Source organism: Polypterus senegalus, chromosome 3, assembly GCF_016835505.1.
Source record: "Polypterus senegalus isolate Bchr_013 chromosome 3, ASM1683550v1, whole genome shotgun sequence".
In the NCBI taxonomy this organism is placed as follows: domain Eukaryota; kingdom Metazoa; phylum Chordata; class Cladistia; order Polypteriformes; family Polypteridae; genus Polypterus; species Polypterus senegalus.
The window spans coordinates 86,464,627-86,485,521 of record NC_053156.1 but is presented as its reverse complement, the minus strand read 5'-3'; the positions used below and the strand labels follow the sequence as shown (position 1 = coordinate 86,485,521).

Here is a 20,895-nt window from a genome sequence, read left to right as displayed (position 1 = left end):
CTGTCTCTCTCGTCATGGTCATCTAAATGCAATGCACAGTAATAGCAGGTTTTGCAATAAGGCAAATCATGCTAACATAATATGCAATGTTAGTTGATTAGTTACCTGCCGTATTAATGGGAGAGGACGTGCAAACGTTACCGCTGCTGCTGGGTTGAGATTCACTAGTCCGGAGCGGATCAAAAACACGACATTCATTTAAGGTTATCGCGTGTTTTGAGCGTTTGTGCCGCTTAGGTTGCATGTTTCCTGCTGGGTAAATGACGCTACGCAATGTGGTGACGTCATTCGAGGCGACTGGAATCGATAGGGGAATTGTTTGCAAAAATGGCAAACAATTCCAAGGAATTGAAACAGTGGGAACCAGTTCTCAACAAGAACCGGTTTTCGATTCCCATCCCTAGAGGTGGAGCATTACCACACAGGCTCGTGTCCACCCACTCACTGGGTTCTGGAACCAAACCTCTAATAAGAGGCTAGACTCCCCTTTACTCTGCAGCTGTCCATGGGAAAAGACATCAGGTGGCAGAGCCACTGCCTCGTCAATGCCAATGCCATTTTAGAGTCTGACCCGGAAAATGAAAAGGCTGCTTCTTTGCGACTGATGTTCAAGAAGTTGTGAACTCTGACTACTGTATATGCTTATGCACCACATGGTAGCCAGGAATATCAGTGTTTTTTTTAAGTGCCTGGAGGGAATCCTGGAAAGAGTCCTTGCTAGGGACTCCACAGTTCTGCTGGGCAACTTCAGTGCCCACATGGTTAATGATGGAGACATCTGAAGAGGTGAGATTGGGAGAAACGGCCTGCCTGATCTAAGCCCAAGCATGATTTTGTTATTGTACTTCTGTGCTAGGCATGGTTTGTCTAAAACAAATACCATGCTCGAGCATAAGGTGTCTCATAAATGTACTTGGCACCAGAGGCCAATGATCTTTGTTAGATTTTATAATCTTTAAACTTGCAGCCATATATTCTGGACACTCAGGTGAAAACAGGGGCAGAGCTGTCAGCTGATCCCCACCCGGTGGTGAGTTAGGTCAGATGGTGGGGGAAGTGCCTGGACAGGCTTGGAAAGCCCAAGTGAGTAGTGAAGGTGGACTGGGAATGTCTCAGGGAGGCCCCAGTCAAAAAACACTTTCAACTTCCACACATGAAAAAGCTTTTTCGGCATTCCAGAGGATCTGAGGATATACAGTCCAAAACAGACTTTGTTCAAAGCCCCCATTTTGGAATTGGCTGCCAGTAGCTGCGGCCTGAATGCCATAGGTTCCTCTTTTTTGCAGAGACCATGAAAAGTGACTAATGATCAGGCTTAAAGAAGCTCTGGGAAACTCTCAGGTAGCTTAGAAGGAGAAGGCAGTCTTCGCCAAGACTGTTCTCAGCAAGGGTGGACAAATGCTGACACAGAATGTGGATGTAGTTAGTGGTGGAAGGAACACTTGGAGGAGCTCCTGAACCTGACAGACATGCTCTCTGTGGAGGAGCCAGAGCCAGAAGCTAATGAGGCATCACTACCCATTTGCCTGAGGGAGGTCACTGAGATAGTTAAGCAGCTCAGCAGAAGCAATGCCCCAGAATGGATGAGATTCACCCAGAAATGCTGAAGACTCTGGACACTGTTGGGCTGTCATGACTTTTCAATGTTGCGTGGTAGAGCAGAGGGTTCTCCAACTATCAGGGGCTTATTCTCTATTCTGACTGTACTGGATCTATCAGTGTGGCACTGCTTATACAGACAGGGCATGAAAGTAAATTGTGTGTAATTACCAGGTCACTACATCTCAACCAGTTGAGCACTTACAAAAGATTCCACATTGGGCACCATATTTTCCACTACCACCATGAAAATGCCAAATCAAATAATTCCTAGCCAAAGAATTGTATTGCATTATTCCAGCATCATTAAGGACATCATGATGGAATCTATACAAAAATTCTTAAGCTGGTTTAGCAATACATGGAGGTCCAGTAGCGTAGTAAGAGAAGTTATGCAGTATTTACTTTTGTCAGTTATGCGCATTTTATATGAACAAACTATATCGACATCTATCATAGGTTAACATTAACTAAGAATATATGTAAGTCAATATATATGCATTTATAAGAAGGGTATTATTCAATGACTGTTCATTTCTCTGTGATATAGGAACTCAAAGAATAAATATTAATACATATACTCCTCTCCTTAATGTTTCAAACTCCCCTATACTCCATTAACCCTCTAGCACCTTTGTAATATTCTGTGGGCATTATATGATATTTCTTTTTATGTTCTACATCCATGCATTTTCCTAACTCATGATCTGGCCATAATCTCAGGTGCAGAAATCATTTGCATGTACTGCTTTGAAATTTTATTTTGCTTTGTAAAGCTTCTTGGGATAGTATTTACTACATAAGGCAGCAAATTGAAACAAAGTTACATATCAATTAAGCTAGGAAGAAAACATATACACTTTTCACACTTTTATATATACATTAAAACTAGCAATAAAGATATTGATCAATCCAATAAAACATTACAATAATAGTAACAACTCTAACATACAGTATAACATACATACTGTATATGTAGCAGTAATTTTCTGTTTAGATTAAGATTGTTGGCAGAATGAAGGTGTATTTTAGGCTCACTGTTTTAATTTAATTAACTTCAACTCAAAGTGTTTTATATATAAGAATGTTCATTAAACACTTCAGATATTTTAAGAAATTTATTTGGCATGCCTGGATATAGGCCATGGCTCACGCGGGAATGGAATTAGTTAACATTCTCTATATTTTAACTTTTAATATAATTTAAACATAACTCAGGAAACTAGTAAATATTCAAACATATATACAGCTGGTTATCCATGTTTGTACCTTCAGCAGTAGGCTTTTTCATTTCATCAACTTTAATCAGCTTCTTCCTCACCCTGCGGGTGGAGTTTACCAGCTTGTGCAGTCGCTTGAACTTTGTGGATTCTTCTGCTTCATCGTCTGATTGGTCACAGGACTAAAATAGGACCAGAAAATTAAAAATGCATCAATAAATTGGTTTAATATAGTACCTTTCACAGTGAGGCATATCCCAAGGTAAGTAAGCATTTCCAGTTTCACTCTTCAGACACGCTGTTCAATGACCTTGCAATACTTTGTTTTCAACTATTGAATAATAATGAGTTTTGATCATCAAAAAGGGAAAATTAGGTATTCAATTACTTCAGTTCAGAAAAAATATCAATTTAGACTGGCTGGAATCAAATGCCGTTATTGTATGTTTCTGGATTATGGATGAAACTGTAACGGTCACTGAAACCAGAATTTGGATAAAATGTAAACTCTACACATTAGGCAGCAAATTCTGATCTGAACATGGTACAGTATCTGTATGAAACTGAGAGTGAAAGAATGTGTAGCTACAGTAAACAGCTGCAAATGAAAATCTCTAAAATTACACTGTATTAGCAGCTACAAAAGCTCAATTTAAAAGGCATTAAGCAAGCTCAATCCTTCATTTACAAATTCACTGTATGTTTACAGAACATATGAAAGAGAACATGGGAGTTGACTTTGAATGGCAAAATATAAAACTGAATTACTGTGTGATCTTTCAATAGCCATTACAACCAAGAATTTCTGGTTCTTTGGGTTCCATCACAAACTGTACTGAAAGAAAAATCATATAAGGAAAACGATACAATAGAATGGTCCTTGCCACAGGGCAATTTTCTAATTAGGCATTAATCCTAAATATTTTACACATGCTAACTATCCCTAAGGGGAAGAAAGTAATTAAGTTTGAATTTAACATCAGTGGGTAAAAAGAAGATTATACCATGTGTCTGATACTATTTGGCACTGTTTCATATGATCCCCAGAGCTAATTTTTAATGAAGAAAAGCAACTTGGGACACTTAAATGTTCTTTTCTCATCTCCCAAATAGTGATGTAGGTCACAGGTGGTCAAGAAAATAACCACCCAAATGTGTGAATTGTAATTGTGTTTAATACACAATAAGGGTAGAATATTTTAGAAGTACTGTATGTCTTATATTGGCTGTTAAGCAGAATACAGATACAGATACAGAGAATTAAACTTGATTTGAAAGCAAACAGTCCACATTACAATGTTTTGCAGTTGTCATACTTGTTAAAGGTACTAACACATGAAGTTAAAACTGAAAGTTGTACTTATAGCCCTCAAAGCCATCACTATAAACAAATGAATTTGGTGGAAGCCCACAGGGATCAAAATTCAATGCATTGTGTTGTGTTGTTATTACGATCATAATGTGGCAATATTATGGCAGGCTTCATTTAGAATTCTAAATATTGAAACAACCTGAAGCACAGGATAAATACTAATCTAATGACATTAATTCTGTACACACATTTTTTTAGTTTACTATCCATACGATATCCTGAGACTATTTGCTTAAAGATGATTCTTCAAGCAATCCTGAGAACTTTTCCATCAGAGAGCCCATATGGCTCACAGTATAGTTATTTTGGCAAAAAACTAAAGTCGTTTAGAGCTGAATGCTTTACTGTTTTTGTTAATTTCCATAGAAACATTACATCACATAGCAGACAGCTGCCTTGTCTGTTCAATTCATAGCAAACTGGCAATTTACCAATCTACAGCCAGATTACAGAGAAAGCAAACCGAACTGTTGCTTAATTTTATTTTATTAGGCCATTTACAGATTGGATAACTTCGGTCAAGGAAAAGTTTCAGGTGTCTCCATGTTGAGATACTGCTGACAAAAGAATTCCCCCTTAAGGATGCACAGTGATTATACTGTATCCAGCTACAGAGCAAGGAGACATGAAATTGTGGATGCAATCACAAATCACGCACCGATAAATTTTAATGTCACTAACAGCTGCCAGCACTGTGGTCAACTTACAACACTCTGTGAGAGTTAAAAAATAAAATAAAATCATGAGGAAATGGCACACCAATGTTATCTGCTCTTCTCATACAGGACCTGTCAGTAACAGTTTTCCTCTTTTAAGACACATTAACAAAAATGTACATTATTACTTTTAATCAGAACCTAAAAAATTATGAAAAGAAGAAGAATAATGTTCTTAGATACAATTAACCTCAGTATTAATTGCAAGAGTAGATAGTTACAGTATAAAGCTTAATGGCTAGTCTAATCCAATATACTTCAGTTTTCTGAAACTCTTTCTGTTTGTGAGGCTCCTCCACTCTTAATGTAACATTCCAAAATAAAGTCTTATTTATTTCCAAAGGGACTTTATCTAAGTAACATTTCTATCCGTGCCCATTAAATCAAATTACATTTTCTCAGTTCGGCACAAAAAATGCACAATATATACAACATATGTTATGCTCATGGTTATTTATTATATTCAGTAAAATAGTTTTTGCTTTATTTATCTGCTTATAACTGCTCTTGTTGAGAAGTACTCTATTTAAACTCAATATAAATAAAATTATAAGGGAGACTCTGAATCAAGTTTTTTTAACATTCTAATGTACAGTATATATTACTAACATGTATTCCAATAAAAAAAACAACACAACCACTGCATATACATCTTCTACAAGTTTTAAAAGGAATGAGAACAAAGGCCATTTCAGTCTCTGAAAAATAGGACAAACAAGCTTGGCTCCAGAATGGCTCCTTAATAAACAGCTCTTGAGGTTACTCAGTATTTTGGCAACTTAACAACCTTCAAGATGTGTGAAAACAGAACTGTTGGTACACTGGAAGACAAACTGTATGACTTGAAACAATGAAAGTACCACAAAACCAAAAAGTGCCACTCACTTAAATTTCAAGTCATCAAAATACTACAAGTTGATAGTTCTCTTAAAATATATACTGGCTACTGTTAACAATTCTGCAACTCAGGCAAAAGCTATTCTCCTGCCCCCCTTTCACTTCTTTCTTAGAAAGACCACAAAGAAGATTTACGGTAAGACAACTGAAAGCTCATGTGAAAATAATCTATACAAAAACCCACACATGTCTAGAGATATGTAAAATTAGCCTTGCTGTTGTCCTATTTTATTTGTGAAGCACTTAAATGTTAACTTAAATGTATCAACATCTTGCTTGTCCTAAAGTGTTGAAAAACACATCATACCTCACATCTGAAAACTGCCTGATAAGGTTGTGTTAATCGAAACATCATCTTTGTTACAAAAATATATACAATTATCAGTAGTTATCCTATACATCAGTGGTAAATGGCAGTAACATCCTCTGTCACATACAGAACATCTGAAATGTTTTTGTTCTTTATATTTATTGACTCTATTTTGGTTACCCCCTTACAGTGTACCAGGAAAGCAGTTCTAGAAAAAGGGGGTGGGGGTAGCAGGGGTTAAAGCTGAATTAGGTTATCAAAAATTAAAAAATAACATAAACTAAAATGAAACAGTCAATGAGTTAAATTGTTTTGGAAGACTACCAGCTACATGCCCTTGAGGGTACACATCATTTTGATAGTTTTTAATCAAGTGACTAAATAGAGCAAAAATGCTATTTATTTACAGAGGAACTAAAGGGAGTTTCCATCATAGGAGAAATAAAAGAGCTGGATATGAAAAATGGTGACAACACAAACTTAAACAAGTTCTTTCTTACTCTGTTTTTTTAACACCAGCATCTTCATGTAGTCCACACAAATATTACCTATTAAGTTAAACTTTTCCTTCTTTAAAAAAGTGTCTGTAAAAAAGGTAGTACAAGCAGGGAGTTTTCAATGAGACTGGTTTTTATATTTGAAAATATATTTTAAATATTTAACAACAAATTTAACATTACATCTAATGTTCTGGAACAGCTATCACAGCTGCTTAAAACGCATATAGCTTTCATCGATCTCAGATCACAGAGAAGAGGCAATTGAGGATATAATGTAGATAAAGTGAGAAACAGATGCAGTGTAGTACAGTAAATGTCTATGTGATACGAGTTAAGAGGAAAGATAGGCACTGCATTTAAGTACACTCATTGTACTGCATGTCAAATACCACGCAGTTCTGGCCACTGTAACAGGCAAAATGCCATAAAGGCAAAAGGTATGATTTAAAAAGTAATCTTAGTTATATAATAACTAAGAGTATATAATACTTCTCATAGTAGGACTTAAGACCAATATTACAATATGCCTACACATCCAAACAGACAAATGTCTAATGAAATTACAAACACATCAGAAAGCAAGTAGCAGGAAGTACTATATTTACAAAGGCAATAGTGAAATGTGTCCTGTACCCTTAAATGAATTATAAAAAAAATGTAACAGTGAAATGCCACATACACTACATATGTACACTACATTCCTCTTTCCGTTTACTATAACATTAATACTGTATATCAAAAGGTATATATAAAACAATTGCAGACATCATATGGTTGAGATCCTCATAAATATTGTTTTCTATACAATATCTTTATTTTGTACACTACATTTAAAAGCAACAAAACATTTTCACTGCATCCACTGAGATATGTTGGGATATATAATAAATGCAAGCTGTATGGTATGATTTTCTAAGGAAAACCATTGAAATAAAGGATACCAAATGTTATTTAATAAGTGATCCTGTTTTACTTTTTCAAAAAAAAATTTAAAGCCACTGGCCATAAAATCATCCACAAAAAAAAAAAATAGCACTAGCACCATAACATTTTTCCACAGTCCACGTTACTTACTGGTTTCGGCATTTAGTGGATCTTGACGTTCATCTCCATGACATTCAAATGAATCCACTGCAAAAGCAGACGAACACCTTCACCAACCAAAGTGAACCTCACTAGCGTGTACTACTGCTGCTCCTGCAAGTCCCCCGGCCTACTCATGACTTGAAACAACAGCCCCACATGCCAGTTTCTTGCAAACCTCCTATTCACAAGCAGAGAAAAGGGGTGTTGTGCATTGCAAACAATCCCTGTTTTCACTGATGCAGGCTATCTGACCCTTTGCTGGCCTCTATATCCCTAATTACTGTCAAAGGAATTTTGCAAAAGAGGAAAAGAGCTGCAGAGAATCCACTGAAGCCAAGATGAGGTCTGACCCTGGAATAGAGAGGGAGTTGCAGATGCAGCCTCAAGCTTAAACACAAATAACTTAACTGTTAGGAGGCTGAGCATTTGCTTAGAAAGCCCGCCCTCTGTCATTTCATAAAAATCAACTAAAGAGATTTTTTTTATTCTAATCATATAGCTATGTACCCATGAGTATAACTGTAACAGTTATTTTTAAAATGTATTTTATACAGACTGCAACAGCAGTTCTCAGCTCTGCTCTTGATGCATTCCTTCAATTCTAACCATCCACTCATTTTCATAAAAATACACGGACAGCAATAAAAATTCTACTGTGAATGGAGCAGTGACAAATTATCAGTCCCATTTGGATTAATTCAAGGATGGGCTGACATCTGTGCAATATTTATATTATTTCTGAGGTTCTCCATGTTTCACTGCTGAATAAAGAAATGCAATCAAGGCTGAGCAGCAAATATAACCCACCACAGCATTTGCATGCTAAGTCAAGAACTAACATCTTATCTAGATAATTTCCACCTTTATAGGATTAGCTTTCTTCACACCACGACATCCATTTTTAGCTCTGAAAATGGAGAGATGCATTTTATGGTTTTAAAAAAAAGTTAAAAATGATCAACATCACCAAAAATGAAAAGAATAGGGAGATTCTGCAGGAGAATCTATCAACATAATTAATAAAGTCAAGATACTTGTTTAAATGAAAGTAAAGCTTTCGGTTTTTATTACACGATAAAAAAATAACAGATACAGGCATACAAACACTGCAGGTCTGAAATCTCTGATGGAACTTTGTTGGTAATAATATTGTGGCCCATATTTACTTCTCTTTGAATACTGACTTCTTGTATTTTTGAAGCAATTTAATGATGTGCTCCTGGGACAATGCTAAGTTGACACTGTGTGTAAAGAATGATGAACAAACATTAAGCATTTGCTCATCTAGCTCTTAGAGGGAAGAATGTACTACAAAATCATGTCGAATAGAGAGTGCATTTTAGGGACACTCTATTATGAAAGTTATCCTAGCTGAGCTGTTTACAGTAATCTAGAATGAGAGTGCAAGAACGGAATTTATGTTTTCAAGCATGTACGTTCTATGTGGAAAGTTTGGCCAAAGAATGTGCTGTATTAAGTCCTATCTATATTATGTACCATGAAGCATCACTTGTAACCCTAGTATACACAATTAGATAGAAAATATGTAAGCTAGTCCAATGAATTTAAATCACAAAGATGTGAACCAGTTATAAATATTCTAAATTAAACATGCTACTCTGTTAAACACTGCAGTACAGATGGATCAACCCTACCTCTACTGGATCACTTTATGGAGTGGGGTTGAAGAGACAATGCCAGCCCTTTTCTATAAGCACAAATCATACACCTCCCTGCCACCTCCAAGTCAACTGGTAAGTTAAAAATTAAAGGCATTATTCCATCAGTCATTGTTTTCTATAGCCCCTTTGTACTTCAAACTTTTAGCTTATTTTTAAATATAGTACTAGCCATGCCACCTGTCAAATACATGTAATAGAATGCTTTAAAATAGTTGCTATCTTTTGCCCTACATGTACTTTCAGCTACTTTTTTTTGTATTATGACAGTTTCTTCACTGGTGCCCCCTTCTCTGAAGTATGTTTCCATAAACATTTCTTCTTTGTTGCTGTCATTATTTTTGGGGTGGTTTTCTTGCACCCTGTCCATATTTATACTTGCTATCTTTGGAAATGACTTTCCACATGCCTACCATGCAGTTTTCTCCTCCTTGTGTAACTCACACTTACTCCTTCATCAAGTCACCAAAGCCAAACTGAACAATTAGATTATTTAGAGCAGGGGTGCCCAAATGCATCGATAGCAATCGACCGGTAGATCGCAAAGGTAGTGCAGGTAGATTGCGTTGCATTCAAAAAAATTATTATATTCATACTGTATATCCTCCCTATGGTATTTGCCACTTGATTGACATACAGGGCGGCCAGTCTGAGATCTCTTTTCTTTTTAACACACTGGTCATCCCGCACACACAATCAGACGCACAAGGTACTGCAAAACTCCAGCTGTTATCTAGTTAGCCTTCCAATTTATATCGACTAAAGAACGGATTTAAAAAAAAATTGTTTGGGGGGGTATGGGCTGGATGTGGAATTGGAAGAGGATTTTTATTCTCACAATGTCACAATAGAAGTGCGTTTGCCTGATCTGTCAATCTATCATTGCTATTCCAAAGAAGGAAAATGTGGAAAGGCACTTTGGAACTGTTCATAAAAACTACAAAACTGATGTCCTTCCAAAAAGCAATCTGAGAAAGAGAAAGGAGAGGGAACTAAAATCACAGTTAATCGGACAGCCATCATTTTTCACTCAGCTGAATTCAAAAGCTCCTTGACTGCAATATTTGGCTCTACTTAATTATGTCAATCAGCCTTTTCCCACAAAAAGATTATTAAATCCAAATACTGTAGTGACCATAAATGTATTGAAGTGTTATTGTGCCTTAAAGGCTATTCAGTTATGCAAGGTACGGCAGCATACATTTTATGTATAAAAGTATACTCAGTGTATATATGTATATATATATATATATATATATATATATATATATATATATTATTTTTTAATGTAGGTACATCATTTCAACCTGGGCAATTTAAAAGTAGCTCGCAAGCCGAAAAAGTGTGGGCACCCCTGATTTGGAGGAACTGGTCAAACACACATTAGTGTTTTATTATATAGTAGATCATTCAAAATGTAAACTATGACTAGACAAAGAAACTTCAAAAAGACCAGCAAATTTTAAAGTTAATATGCAAAGATAACTTGTGAAAACTTTTTAAAAACTATTCTGGGAAGCCTTTATACTATTAATAGAACTTTCCTAAAATCATTTCATTCAACTTAAACCTATACAGTACTGGCATTTTAGCCCAACCCTAAAATGCCAATATAGGGAACAAACTTCAAACGAATCCTAGATGGGCTGCCAGCCTACTGTAGAACCTTTACTACCGATATGCTATCTAAAAAGCAACACATGTCAGAGGATAACATTTCACTCATTTCCTGCTTCAGATATTACAGTATTACTATATAGCTCAAAAACATAGGGTAACCAAATATCATTGTTCGCATGTGGCTTTTAAGATAGGGAAACAATTTTAACATTTATAAAAATATATTTTGATAAAACTAACTGTGACAAGATAGGAATCATATTTAGTTAGGCTGCAGGTTTAGAGTTAGGATGTACACTAACTTTATCTATACATATTTTTGCACAGTGCAATAGACCACTGAGTTCTTAGCCTGCTATATAGGACTTCAACTGAAACTCAAAAGAGCGACAATAACTTGTGCTGTGAACATCTTCTCATCCAGAACTAAATTCCCAGTTAGATTAATTTTCAACAGTTTCAAACAGTTTTAAATAAGTCAAACATGTGGCTATCAAAATTATTTTGGACATTGAGTTTAGTAACTAGTAGAAGAAACTTGCATCAGGGTATACCAAAGTTCATGACCAACCTGTAAAGTTTCAAACATTACAAACAGAGACCAAAATATAAGCAAGGTTACATATGTTGTATACAAAATCATTTTACATTCTCCCTTTCACAATTCTATAAGCCATAAGCTGCTTATAAGAAAATAGCAGTGCTTACATAGCCACAATACCTCATCCAGTGGGAAGCGGCTCTGTAGCTTTTTCTTGATGCTATAGTCTCATAACATTTCGTTTAAGGAAGTGCTTTCCAGATTTGAATGTACTCTTCTCTAACTTCCATCTGTGTCCTAAAGTAGGTGATTCAGCATGTAAGTGGAGAATTCTACCAGATTATTTTAATCAAGGCCTCCGAGAACGGAGCTGGATTCACTCCCCAGTTAGCCTATTCTGTTCAAGAATGAAGAAGTTTAGTTCATTTACTGTAAGAGCATGTTCTTTAGGCCAGAGATACACTTAGAGGTTATTTGCTCTTCAATGTAGTGTTTCCATTTGTTTTATTTAGTTTAATATCTTAAGAAATATCCAATATTCCAAATATGGTTTTATAAGAACTATAAAATGCCTATTAAAATCAGTTTAATGCTGACCAAATCATAGGAAATTGTCTCTTGAAAATTAAGTTTCACTTGAAATATAAATAATTGTGTAATTTTTTGTGCTAAACATCTTCATAATGTGGGTTTGCTGCACACGATTCTGTAGATGTTCTGTTATGGTCTCTTCTATTAAACTGGCACCTGCCCAAAAAAGCCATCAGAGAGCTCTATTTCAGTCTAAGTTATGAAGGCATCATTTAAACATGGCTCACTGCTTCCTAAGACATGAAGAATGTAAACTTTCCATGATTTATTAGCCCAGAAAGATGAGGAAGTACATCAAAACCTACATGACAGCTTTAAACACGAAGAATTTTCAAACCTTCCATCCATTATACATATACTACAGAAAATAGTACTTTTTATATTTTGTAGTATTTTTCAGCACACTGTAAATGATTATACAAAGTTGATTTTCTTAATTATTTCATACAACATAAACCAACATGCAGAAGTCACATGTCAAAAAAGTGACATTCTAGTTACTGACAGAGTGATTAATACTGTTACTGCACAGCTTTACTACTTAACACAAACTTTCAGTTTAACCCTTTGTCTCATTTAACAATTTTAAAGACAAAAAAAAGGAATGATCTTTAATAAAAGGTCATAATTAGAGGAACATATACAATGAGTTTAAAGATAATTCACTTCTGTTGAAAAATAACTTTATAACTCATGCCGCCAGGGAGTACAGGACTAAAAATGAAAACAGACAAGCTGTTAATCTTAACATTTTCCCCTTAACAGGTACTGCTTTGTGTGTATTATTCTGTTTATATTTCCTGCAAAGCTTTTCATCATGGAAGATGTACACACATTTATAACAATGCACATAAGAATGGCTATACACTGTGGGATACAATAAGATCTTTACACTTTTTCTTGATCCATGTCCTAAAACATTTGTGGCCTCCTTTCTCTTTTTTATATGCAAGGAAATTTTCGGTTGCTAAAATCAAAGGACACAGCTAGTCCTTGTGTAAGTCAAAAGTTAAATTACTTTGTAAGCCATCATTTGGCACAGCTTTTTTGGTCTTGTTCTAAATATTCAGCACCTGCACTGAATAACCTCATCTGTATGATAATATAACCTAGTGAAATGAATGACTAGTCCATTTATGCTCCTTCTTTACCTCAGGAGCCATCTAGCAAAGTAGTAAATTTCAGTGTTCACCCAAACTAAAATGTTGCAAACTTTGGTTAATAGCTATCTGCCAACCATTTAATAAGTTCTGTAATATCCAACTCCCAGTCCTTTTTTCTATCTTCAAATTCCTAAATCTAACACACTCAACACTTGATTGAAATTTAATTAAACCACATTTATCAATGGATGTTATTGATTAAGCGGTCAAGAAAAAACTGCTCCACATTTTTTTAAATAAACAATACAATGATTATTTTACTGTCATAAGGTTAAATTAACTGTAATTATAGTTTAACACTACTGCCTCACAACAATAAACCCATGCAGAACCCTGTGTTCTATCTCAGGTTTTCTTCCAAACAAACATAAGATATACGTGCAAGGTTAATAACTGACTGTAAAGTGCCTCACAGTGCGTGTGTACCCAGTAATGGACTGCTGCCCCATCTAATAAAGGCTCACCTCTGGCATCCACAGTTACTGGGATTAGCTGTGGTTGCTGCAACCTTAAACTGAATTAAGAAAATTTAAAAAGATGAATGGACTTTACAAAGCTCTTTCTCTGTTTAATGGCCATTATCTATGTTTATCAAGAGTAACTAGTCACACATTAAATTCCCTTATTATTATTCCTTCACTAAAACAGGTACAAATGAATGTTAAGAATAATTTTTCAACTGACACTTTGTATTTGTGTCCTTGACACTGTCCCAATAGGCTTTTTCAGAGACATTTCCTGTGTGCTAATTGATAGTGTACTTGACATATTTAAACTCTTCATTATATACTGGTGTCTTCCCAGCATCTTGGAGGCTGCATTAGTTAAACCATTGCTTATGTAAAAAAAAATGATCTTGACTACTCTGTCTGACAATTCCATCTTTAAGCTGCCTTTTTAAGTAAAATTCTAGAAAAAGCAGTTTTTCAGCAGTTAAATGACTACTTGAATAAACATTTTATTCTTAATAAATTTTAGTTAGATTTAAGACCAAATCATAATAGACTGATTGCACAGCTTAAAGTAGTAAATGAACACTTACAACTTAAGGTCTTAGGTTAAAAATCATTGTAGCTGATGAATGGATTTCTCTGGCAGTGTCTAAATTGCCTTCAATCTTGTTTAACAGGAAGACAGCCATTTGTTAGTACTGCTAATTAGACTACATAAAAATGTAATAAATGGTTGTCGTTCGTTCAGAATGCAGCAAAATCTTAACCGGAAAAAGAAAATCTGAGCACTTTTCACCTGTTTTAGCACTGTTACATTGGTTACCAATTTCCTTTAGAATCAAATTTTAAAATTTTAAGCCTTCTTACATATTGGAGTGCCTATCTTCTTATATTCCCAGTTGTAATTTTCGATCCTTGAAATATTTTAGGACGAAGCTTAAAAACAATAGGAACTACTTAACCACGTTTGTGTACGATGGAATTCCCAGTGGGGACTTGTGACTGTGCGGCTAGGCTCCTTGCTCCCTTTACTATAATAGGAGCGACTTGAACATGACACCGTAACTGTACTATAACCAAGATGAGCATGGCAAATGAGGACAAAACATGCCAAGCAAGGGATGATGAGTGTAGTGTAAAAAAGTGTAGTGCTCAAAAGTTAATGAATAAATAATCCATTGAAACATCCAAGTTCTAGTCGAGGTTAAAATGATCAAATCAATAAATCCATAAATACTATGTTAAAATTCAGGTAGTAGCCTTCTTTAAAATTCTCATTCCTCATTGCTTCCCTTTAATAATTGACATCTCTCAGGCTTATCCTACTCAGACCTTGCAGCACGGAGTGATGTCCACTAACAGGCACATACATCTTTCAAATCTGGCCTGTGTTTCCACTGCTCAATCCACGGCATAACAGGGGGAGCCAGTGGTCCGTGCTCCTACACCCACTGCAGCCCAACACGGTGAAAGCATGCCATCCTCTCACCGCTACCGCTTGCTGGGTCCACACTTCAAGAGGACACTACGGAGTGTAACGATCATTCCTGCTCCCTTGGTTGCTCAACAACAGTGATCTCCGTGCCCCCTTCCTGAGTGCTGGCCACATGCTACTTCCTGGGGTACCATTCCCATCCTCCTGCTTCTCTATAAGCACCGGCTCACTCAAGCCCCTGCCTTTCTCCCCATCCTTTAACTTTTGTTCTTTTACATTTTTATTTTGTTTGTGCGTCAACCCTCTGCAGCTGTGTAAGTGCGCCCATGGAGAACAAGCTGGCCAATGGATTTTTATTAAAACAGCCATTTGTTTTGAGTCATGGACCCACTATACCACAAGACTGAGCAGTCTTTTGGCCTTGGAAACTATGAAGATTTTTTTTTTCTCCAGCTTCTTGGCAGCTAAAGTTTTTTTCCCTGTCCTACCTAGCCATCTGACCATATCACTTATAAGTATAATCGGACATAAAAACAAATCTATAATTGTGGACTCTATTTTATCTATTACTTGCATATCTGTATGATTTAAATATTTTTGGTGTTTCATTTATTTAGTCATATAGTTATTTTTAATTTGTTGTTTCTTCTTTCAGAAATTTTTTCTTTAGCCTTTGTAAAATCACTTTGATCTACATACTTTGTATGAAAATATAAAAAATATAGAAATAATATATAATTTTTTAATAGAATTTTGTTTGCTGTGGTTCGGCCTGAAGAAGAACCTGCCCACAGTTCATTAGGCTGATCCTCCAATTAGCTGTGAACCACCCAATCTCATTGAGATTGCACAGGTGGTGAACCAACTGAGGGTAGAGAAGGTTACAGGAATCTGTGGTATCCGGGGTGAAATTCTCCAGGGTGGTGATAAGGCTTGCTTGCATTTGGGAGGCAGACGTCATCCCAACTGACTGAAAAATAGGACATCATCCCTATATGGAAAGGCAAGGGTGATTGCCTGGACTGCGGCAACTACAGCGGGATAACACTGCTCAGTGCTGGGTAAGATCCTTGCTAGGATCATCCTCAATAGGATCCATTATCACTTGCTCACCCACCAGTGACCGTGGCAATCTGGTTTTATGCCTAAGAAGTCTACCATGGACCACATCCTGGCACTGAGGATTCTCATGGAGCACAAATGTGAATATCAGCAGAGTTTCTTTGCAGCCTTTGTCGATTTTCATAAAGTGTTGATCTAGCTGCCCTGTGGGACACCCTGAGACTTTGTGGGACAGTTGCTGGATATCATGGCTTCCTATATACACTGGTACTGTGTGGAGTGGAGACAGAACCTCTGCGTTTTTCCCAGTTGATTCTAGGGTTTATCAGGGGTGTGTTCTTGCTCCTACTCTGTTCAATGCTTGCATGGGCCAGGTGTTGGGCAAGGTCATGGGGTCCAGTGGCTCTGGGGTATCTGTTGATGAAGAAAGATTCTTTGATCTTGACTTTGCTGATGATGCTGCAATCTTCGCGGAGTCAATGGAGGCTCTGATCGGGGATTTCAAGAGACTGAGCAAGGAACCGGAGTGTCTGGGCTTGCGAGTGTCCTGGATAAAAACCAAGATCCAGGCCTTTAATGACCTCTTCGGCACAGCCATCAGCTGTCTGCAGAGAGAGTGTCGACCTTGTCGAGAAGTTTACTTACCTCGGCAGTGACATTCATGTCTCTGGTGACTCATTCTATGAAGTCAATAGACAAATTGGGAGAGCATTGGGGGATCAAGAGGTTGCTGGAAAGGGGTGTGTGACCCTCCTGATATCTAAGCAAAAGGACGAAGGTCCATGTTTTCTTTTAGAGTCCTGGTGCTCCCTGTCTTGCTATATGGTTGCGAGACATGGACACTATCCAGTGACCTCAGACGCATACTGAACTTCTTTGGTACTGTTTGAAGAGGCACAGTGTGATGCTTGGGTTGTCCACGGCTGGCATAATGTCCCTGAGCCTGGAATATTTATAGTCATTGATTGAGATGGACTAGTGCAAATGAACACACATTATCAACAAAAAAATCTTCATAAAAACTGTGTACTGTCCATATGGGGGTTAAAAATCCAAATAACTAATCCACTAACAAGTTAAAATCAAAAGGAAAAAATGTGGTACTTCTCCTTCGCTCGAGTCTCAGTGCATCTTTTCCTTCTCTCAGTCTCAGCTCACCTAACAGGTCTACTCATCTGAAAGCCGAGACTCTGGTATGTGTGGTTACACCTTAAAATGACTTGTGTCCCCAGTCACCACAATCAATCACTGCTGGGAAACCCATCATCCTTTGGTGTCTGGAGGACTATCTGTGAAGCCCCTTTGGTTTCTACTGCTCCCCAATAGTTCAGCAGAAGCGACCCGCCTATGGAATGAGGTCTTTTTGCTCCCTGTGGGGCCAATTCTGGACTAGGGCCTCCTGTCCTCCATACCAGCTCATCTGCCTGATCCCCTCTTTCTACCCCACACACTTTTCTCTTGATTTTTTAATCTCTCCCTAACACTCTCTTTATACTTGTGCAGTTACAGCATCCTAATTATGCCCTGATGTTGCTATGGAACAGCTGAGCTGACCGTGCCTACACCTTAACAAGTAATTACCTCTCCTCCACACTGAACACCCCATGGCTGCCCAGCTTCCACGGCCACGTCCACCCACAGAGCCTGAGATGCATGGTTTTTATTCCTAAAACTATACCTTGTCACGAACCCGTAACATGCAGCATCACGGGCAATAAAACAAAAATCCCCAAGAAACTGGCATGAAAGCAAAAGAGTGCTAGCCAGAGATGTGCTTTAAGTAGAAATATGTCTTGGATTTGTGAAGGAAATTTTTGAGATCTGAAAGGAGTAATCTCACAAACAAGAAAGACAGCCACGCAGTGTAAGAAATCTAGATAGACAGTAATGGTGTAGAAAGCCTTTTTTACCAACCATTTACAGCTATATTTGCCACTAGATGGCAATAAGGAGTCTAAGCAGTAGAGAGTTGAGATCTTGCCTTATACTGGAAGGGGCAGAGATTCCAGAATCTGTTCTTGGCCCTTTAACAATACATCATAGCTCAAATTATATATTAAAAAAAAATACAAGAACGTGGAGGGTACTGTGATCTGGTGACCCAAGCAAATTTTAGGGCCAATCTGATTTAAAGTGATTGTAAAGGATGCCCAGAAGTAAACCCTAGGATAGGTTTAAACAACCAGTCATGATAGACCAATTGTGTTCATATCAAGTAAAAGGTATCAATGGAATAATGATGATCATATATAAATTAATTCTGTTATTTGAAGTAATTATATTTTGTCATATTAAAAATATACTTTACCTGAATTTAAATTTATTTATGAAAAGGCAATATGGGTATTTAGAGTTTTTAACCTGCTTTTAGCCATTCACTTTAAAGCCAGAAGATTAACTGTACAAAAGTTACAAAAACAGCAATTTATTTCTTGTATAGCCTGAAATCAAACAAGTAATGCCTCAATGGGCTTTAACAGGCCCTGCTTTTGACAGTATACCAGCCTTGTCTCCTCAAGAAGACAAGAAAAAACTTCCACAAAACCCTTGTAGAGAAAAACAAAAAATGGAAGAAATCTTAAGGCAATTTAGAGAGAGCCCCCCTTTCCAGGTAGGTTGGACTTGCAATGGATGTCAAAAAATGGGGTAAATACAATACACACTAGATTCTCCAAATGACGGAGAAACAGAATACAAATAATCCTCTTCATAGAGCTAGATGGCCAATCTATCACTGCCATTTCAGAAACACAATACAATAGTACAAACTTCCTTGCACAGTCCTTGCACAGCACTCCTCTCACCAAGGGGAAGAGCAGAGCGCTACAACTACTCTCAAGGCAAAATGCAAGAATTATATTATTAGATTATACCACTCACTAAATACAGAAGTAAATAAAGTGCAAACTCAGATCGAATAACACAGAGTGCAATAAATTCATTGTTTTATTTTAATTTTTCTCTTCAAATTATTATTCATCATATTTATCATTACTTCAATATGATAGGAGTTCAGCACTAGCCCAACTCAAAGGGGGGGCGCTAATAAAAACAAGTTAGTAGTCGCAAAAATTTGTTGAATGGAGATTATTGAAACAATAAGGAATTGTACAGACTCAGGATCTATTAAGTTTAACCTACCCATTGCTTTAAGATAATTGTTTTTGAACTACATTTTCTACTAAGCTTTCTTTGTGTTCTTTCACACTAACACATGCGGTACTGAGTTAATATGCAGTTTGCAGTTTTATGATAGTATGCAAAAATACAAATGTATACATTTTAAAGAGAATCTTCACTTACAATGATAGCTACACAGCACATTATATGCGGAGATATTCATATAAGCAAACATTTGTACAGTAGCTTTACATTTACTGTATATTGGAAAAGTAGAAATTGTTAATTATGGTAATATATTTCTAGCTCATATTCCAATAAAGAATATAAAATGCATTGTTAAGAGCTTTGTCATAAGAAGTATAGCTTTTCTACATGGAACCATGTAGACAAAATGTAATGTGATACTTACATTGCAGTGAGAGGAATCAATGACATTTGGACTCGATCCATCAGCCCATTCTATGTTATCATTACTGTTGGAGTGCCTGCTTTGGGTCTCATACTCTTTCAACTATGAACAAAACACGTTGGAAAGTTCAGCTGTATTGGCTGTTGCAAGAATGCCAGTTAATTATGCACACAGTGACTGCTCATTGTCATCAATACTGATACAGAATTAAGGATGTACAAATATACTGCAAAGTTATAAAAACATTACAAAATTTGTTTTTCAAGATATTTTCTGAAGCTATATTGTGTGGTCTCAGCTGAATATTATTTTTGACATTCAACATAAACTGGAATTGACAGCCTTATATGAATAAAATTGTTTGTGACAGACCACCTTTTTTATTATGCATTTTTCTTGTGTAGAAAGTGAAACTTAAGAGGTAAATCCGAAAATTAAAGCTAGCGAAAAAAAAAAAAAAAGAGTGCAATCATAAAATAATTTTCAATTTTAACATAAAATCTCAGTCTTCTATTGAAAAAATCAAATGGATAGAAAAAGAAAATAAATATCTAAAGCCATGATGCGTGATTAATGATTAAAGAGATGATACTGTTTTAGTCAGATTTTTGCTACTTTTTACCATAATACTTTTCAGGCAATAGTGGGATTCAGGAAGGATCAAATGATATTCATGGAAATATAAATCACATGCAATATATTAAATGTCTGCTTGAAAAGTTCAATGCAGTCTCATATGAAAAACTGCAAAAATTATTTTTAATATTTAATTATTTGGCAGACACCTTTATCCAAGGCAACTTACAATATAAGTAACAACTAGTTACACTGACATTTTTTTTTTACAGTTGGAGCACAGGAAGGTGAAGCGACTTTGCTCATGGTCACACAGCGTAAGTAGTGGAGTTTGAACCCACCATCTCAAAGTCTTAACTACTACACCATACTGAAGTAGGCTAATACTAATCAGTACAATGGCTACACACACCTAAATAAGCAGACTTGCAATGATTATATTTAGAAGAAATTAGAAAAGAGGGGCACTACAAAGCATAAGATAACTCTACAGTAAATCAACCAAATGAAAAATATGACTTAAAATTCATGTGATCTTTGCTAT

General features: G+C 36.4%; 1 protein-coding gene across 9 annotated transcripts in view; it reads right to left on the bottom strand.

Annotated features, from left to right (window-relative positions):
• The window catches only part of sash1a (SAM and SH3 domain containing 1a), a 919,927-nt gene that overhangs the window by 41,306 nt on the left and 857,726 nt on the right, over positions 1-20,895 (bottom strand). For all 9 annotated transcript variants that reach the window (XM_039747549.1, XM_039747550.1, XM_039747556.1 and 6 more), the window contains exons 8-9: positions 19,776-19,877; positions 2,869-3,001 (exon numbers count right to left, since the gene is read on the bottom strand). In XM_039747549.1, coding sequence (XP_039603483.1) covers positions 2,869-3,001; positions 19,776-19,877 — 235 coding nt within the window. The remainder of the gene's footprint in view (positions 1-2,868; positions 3,002-19,775; positions 19,878-20,895) is intronic.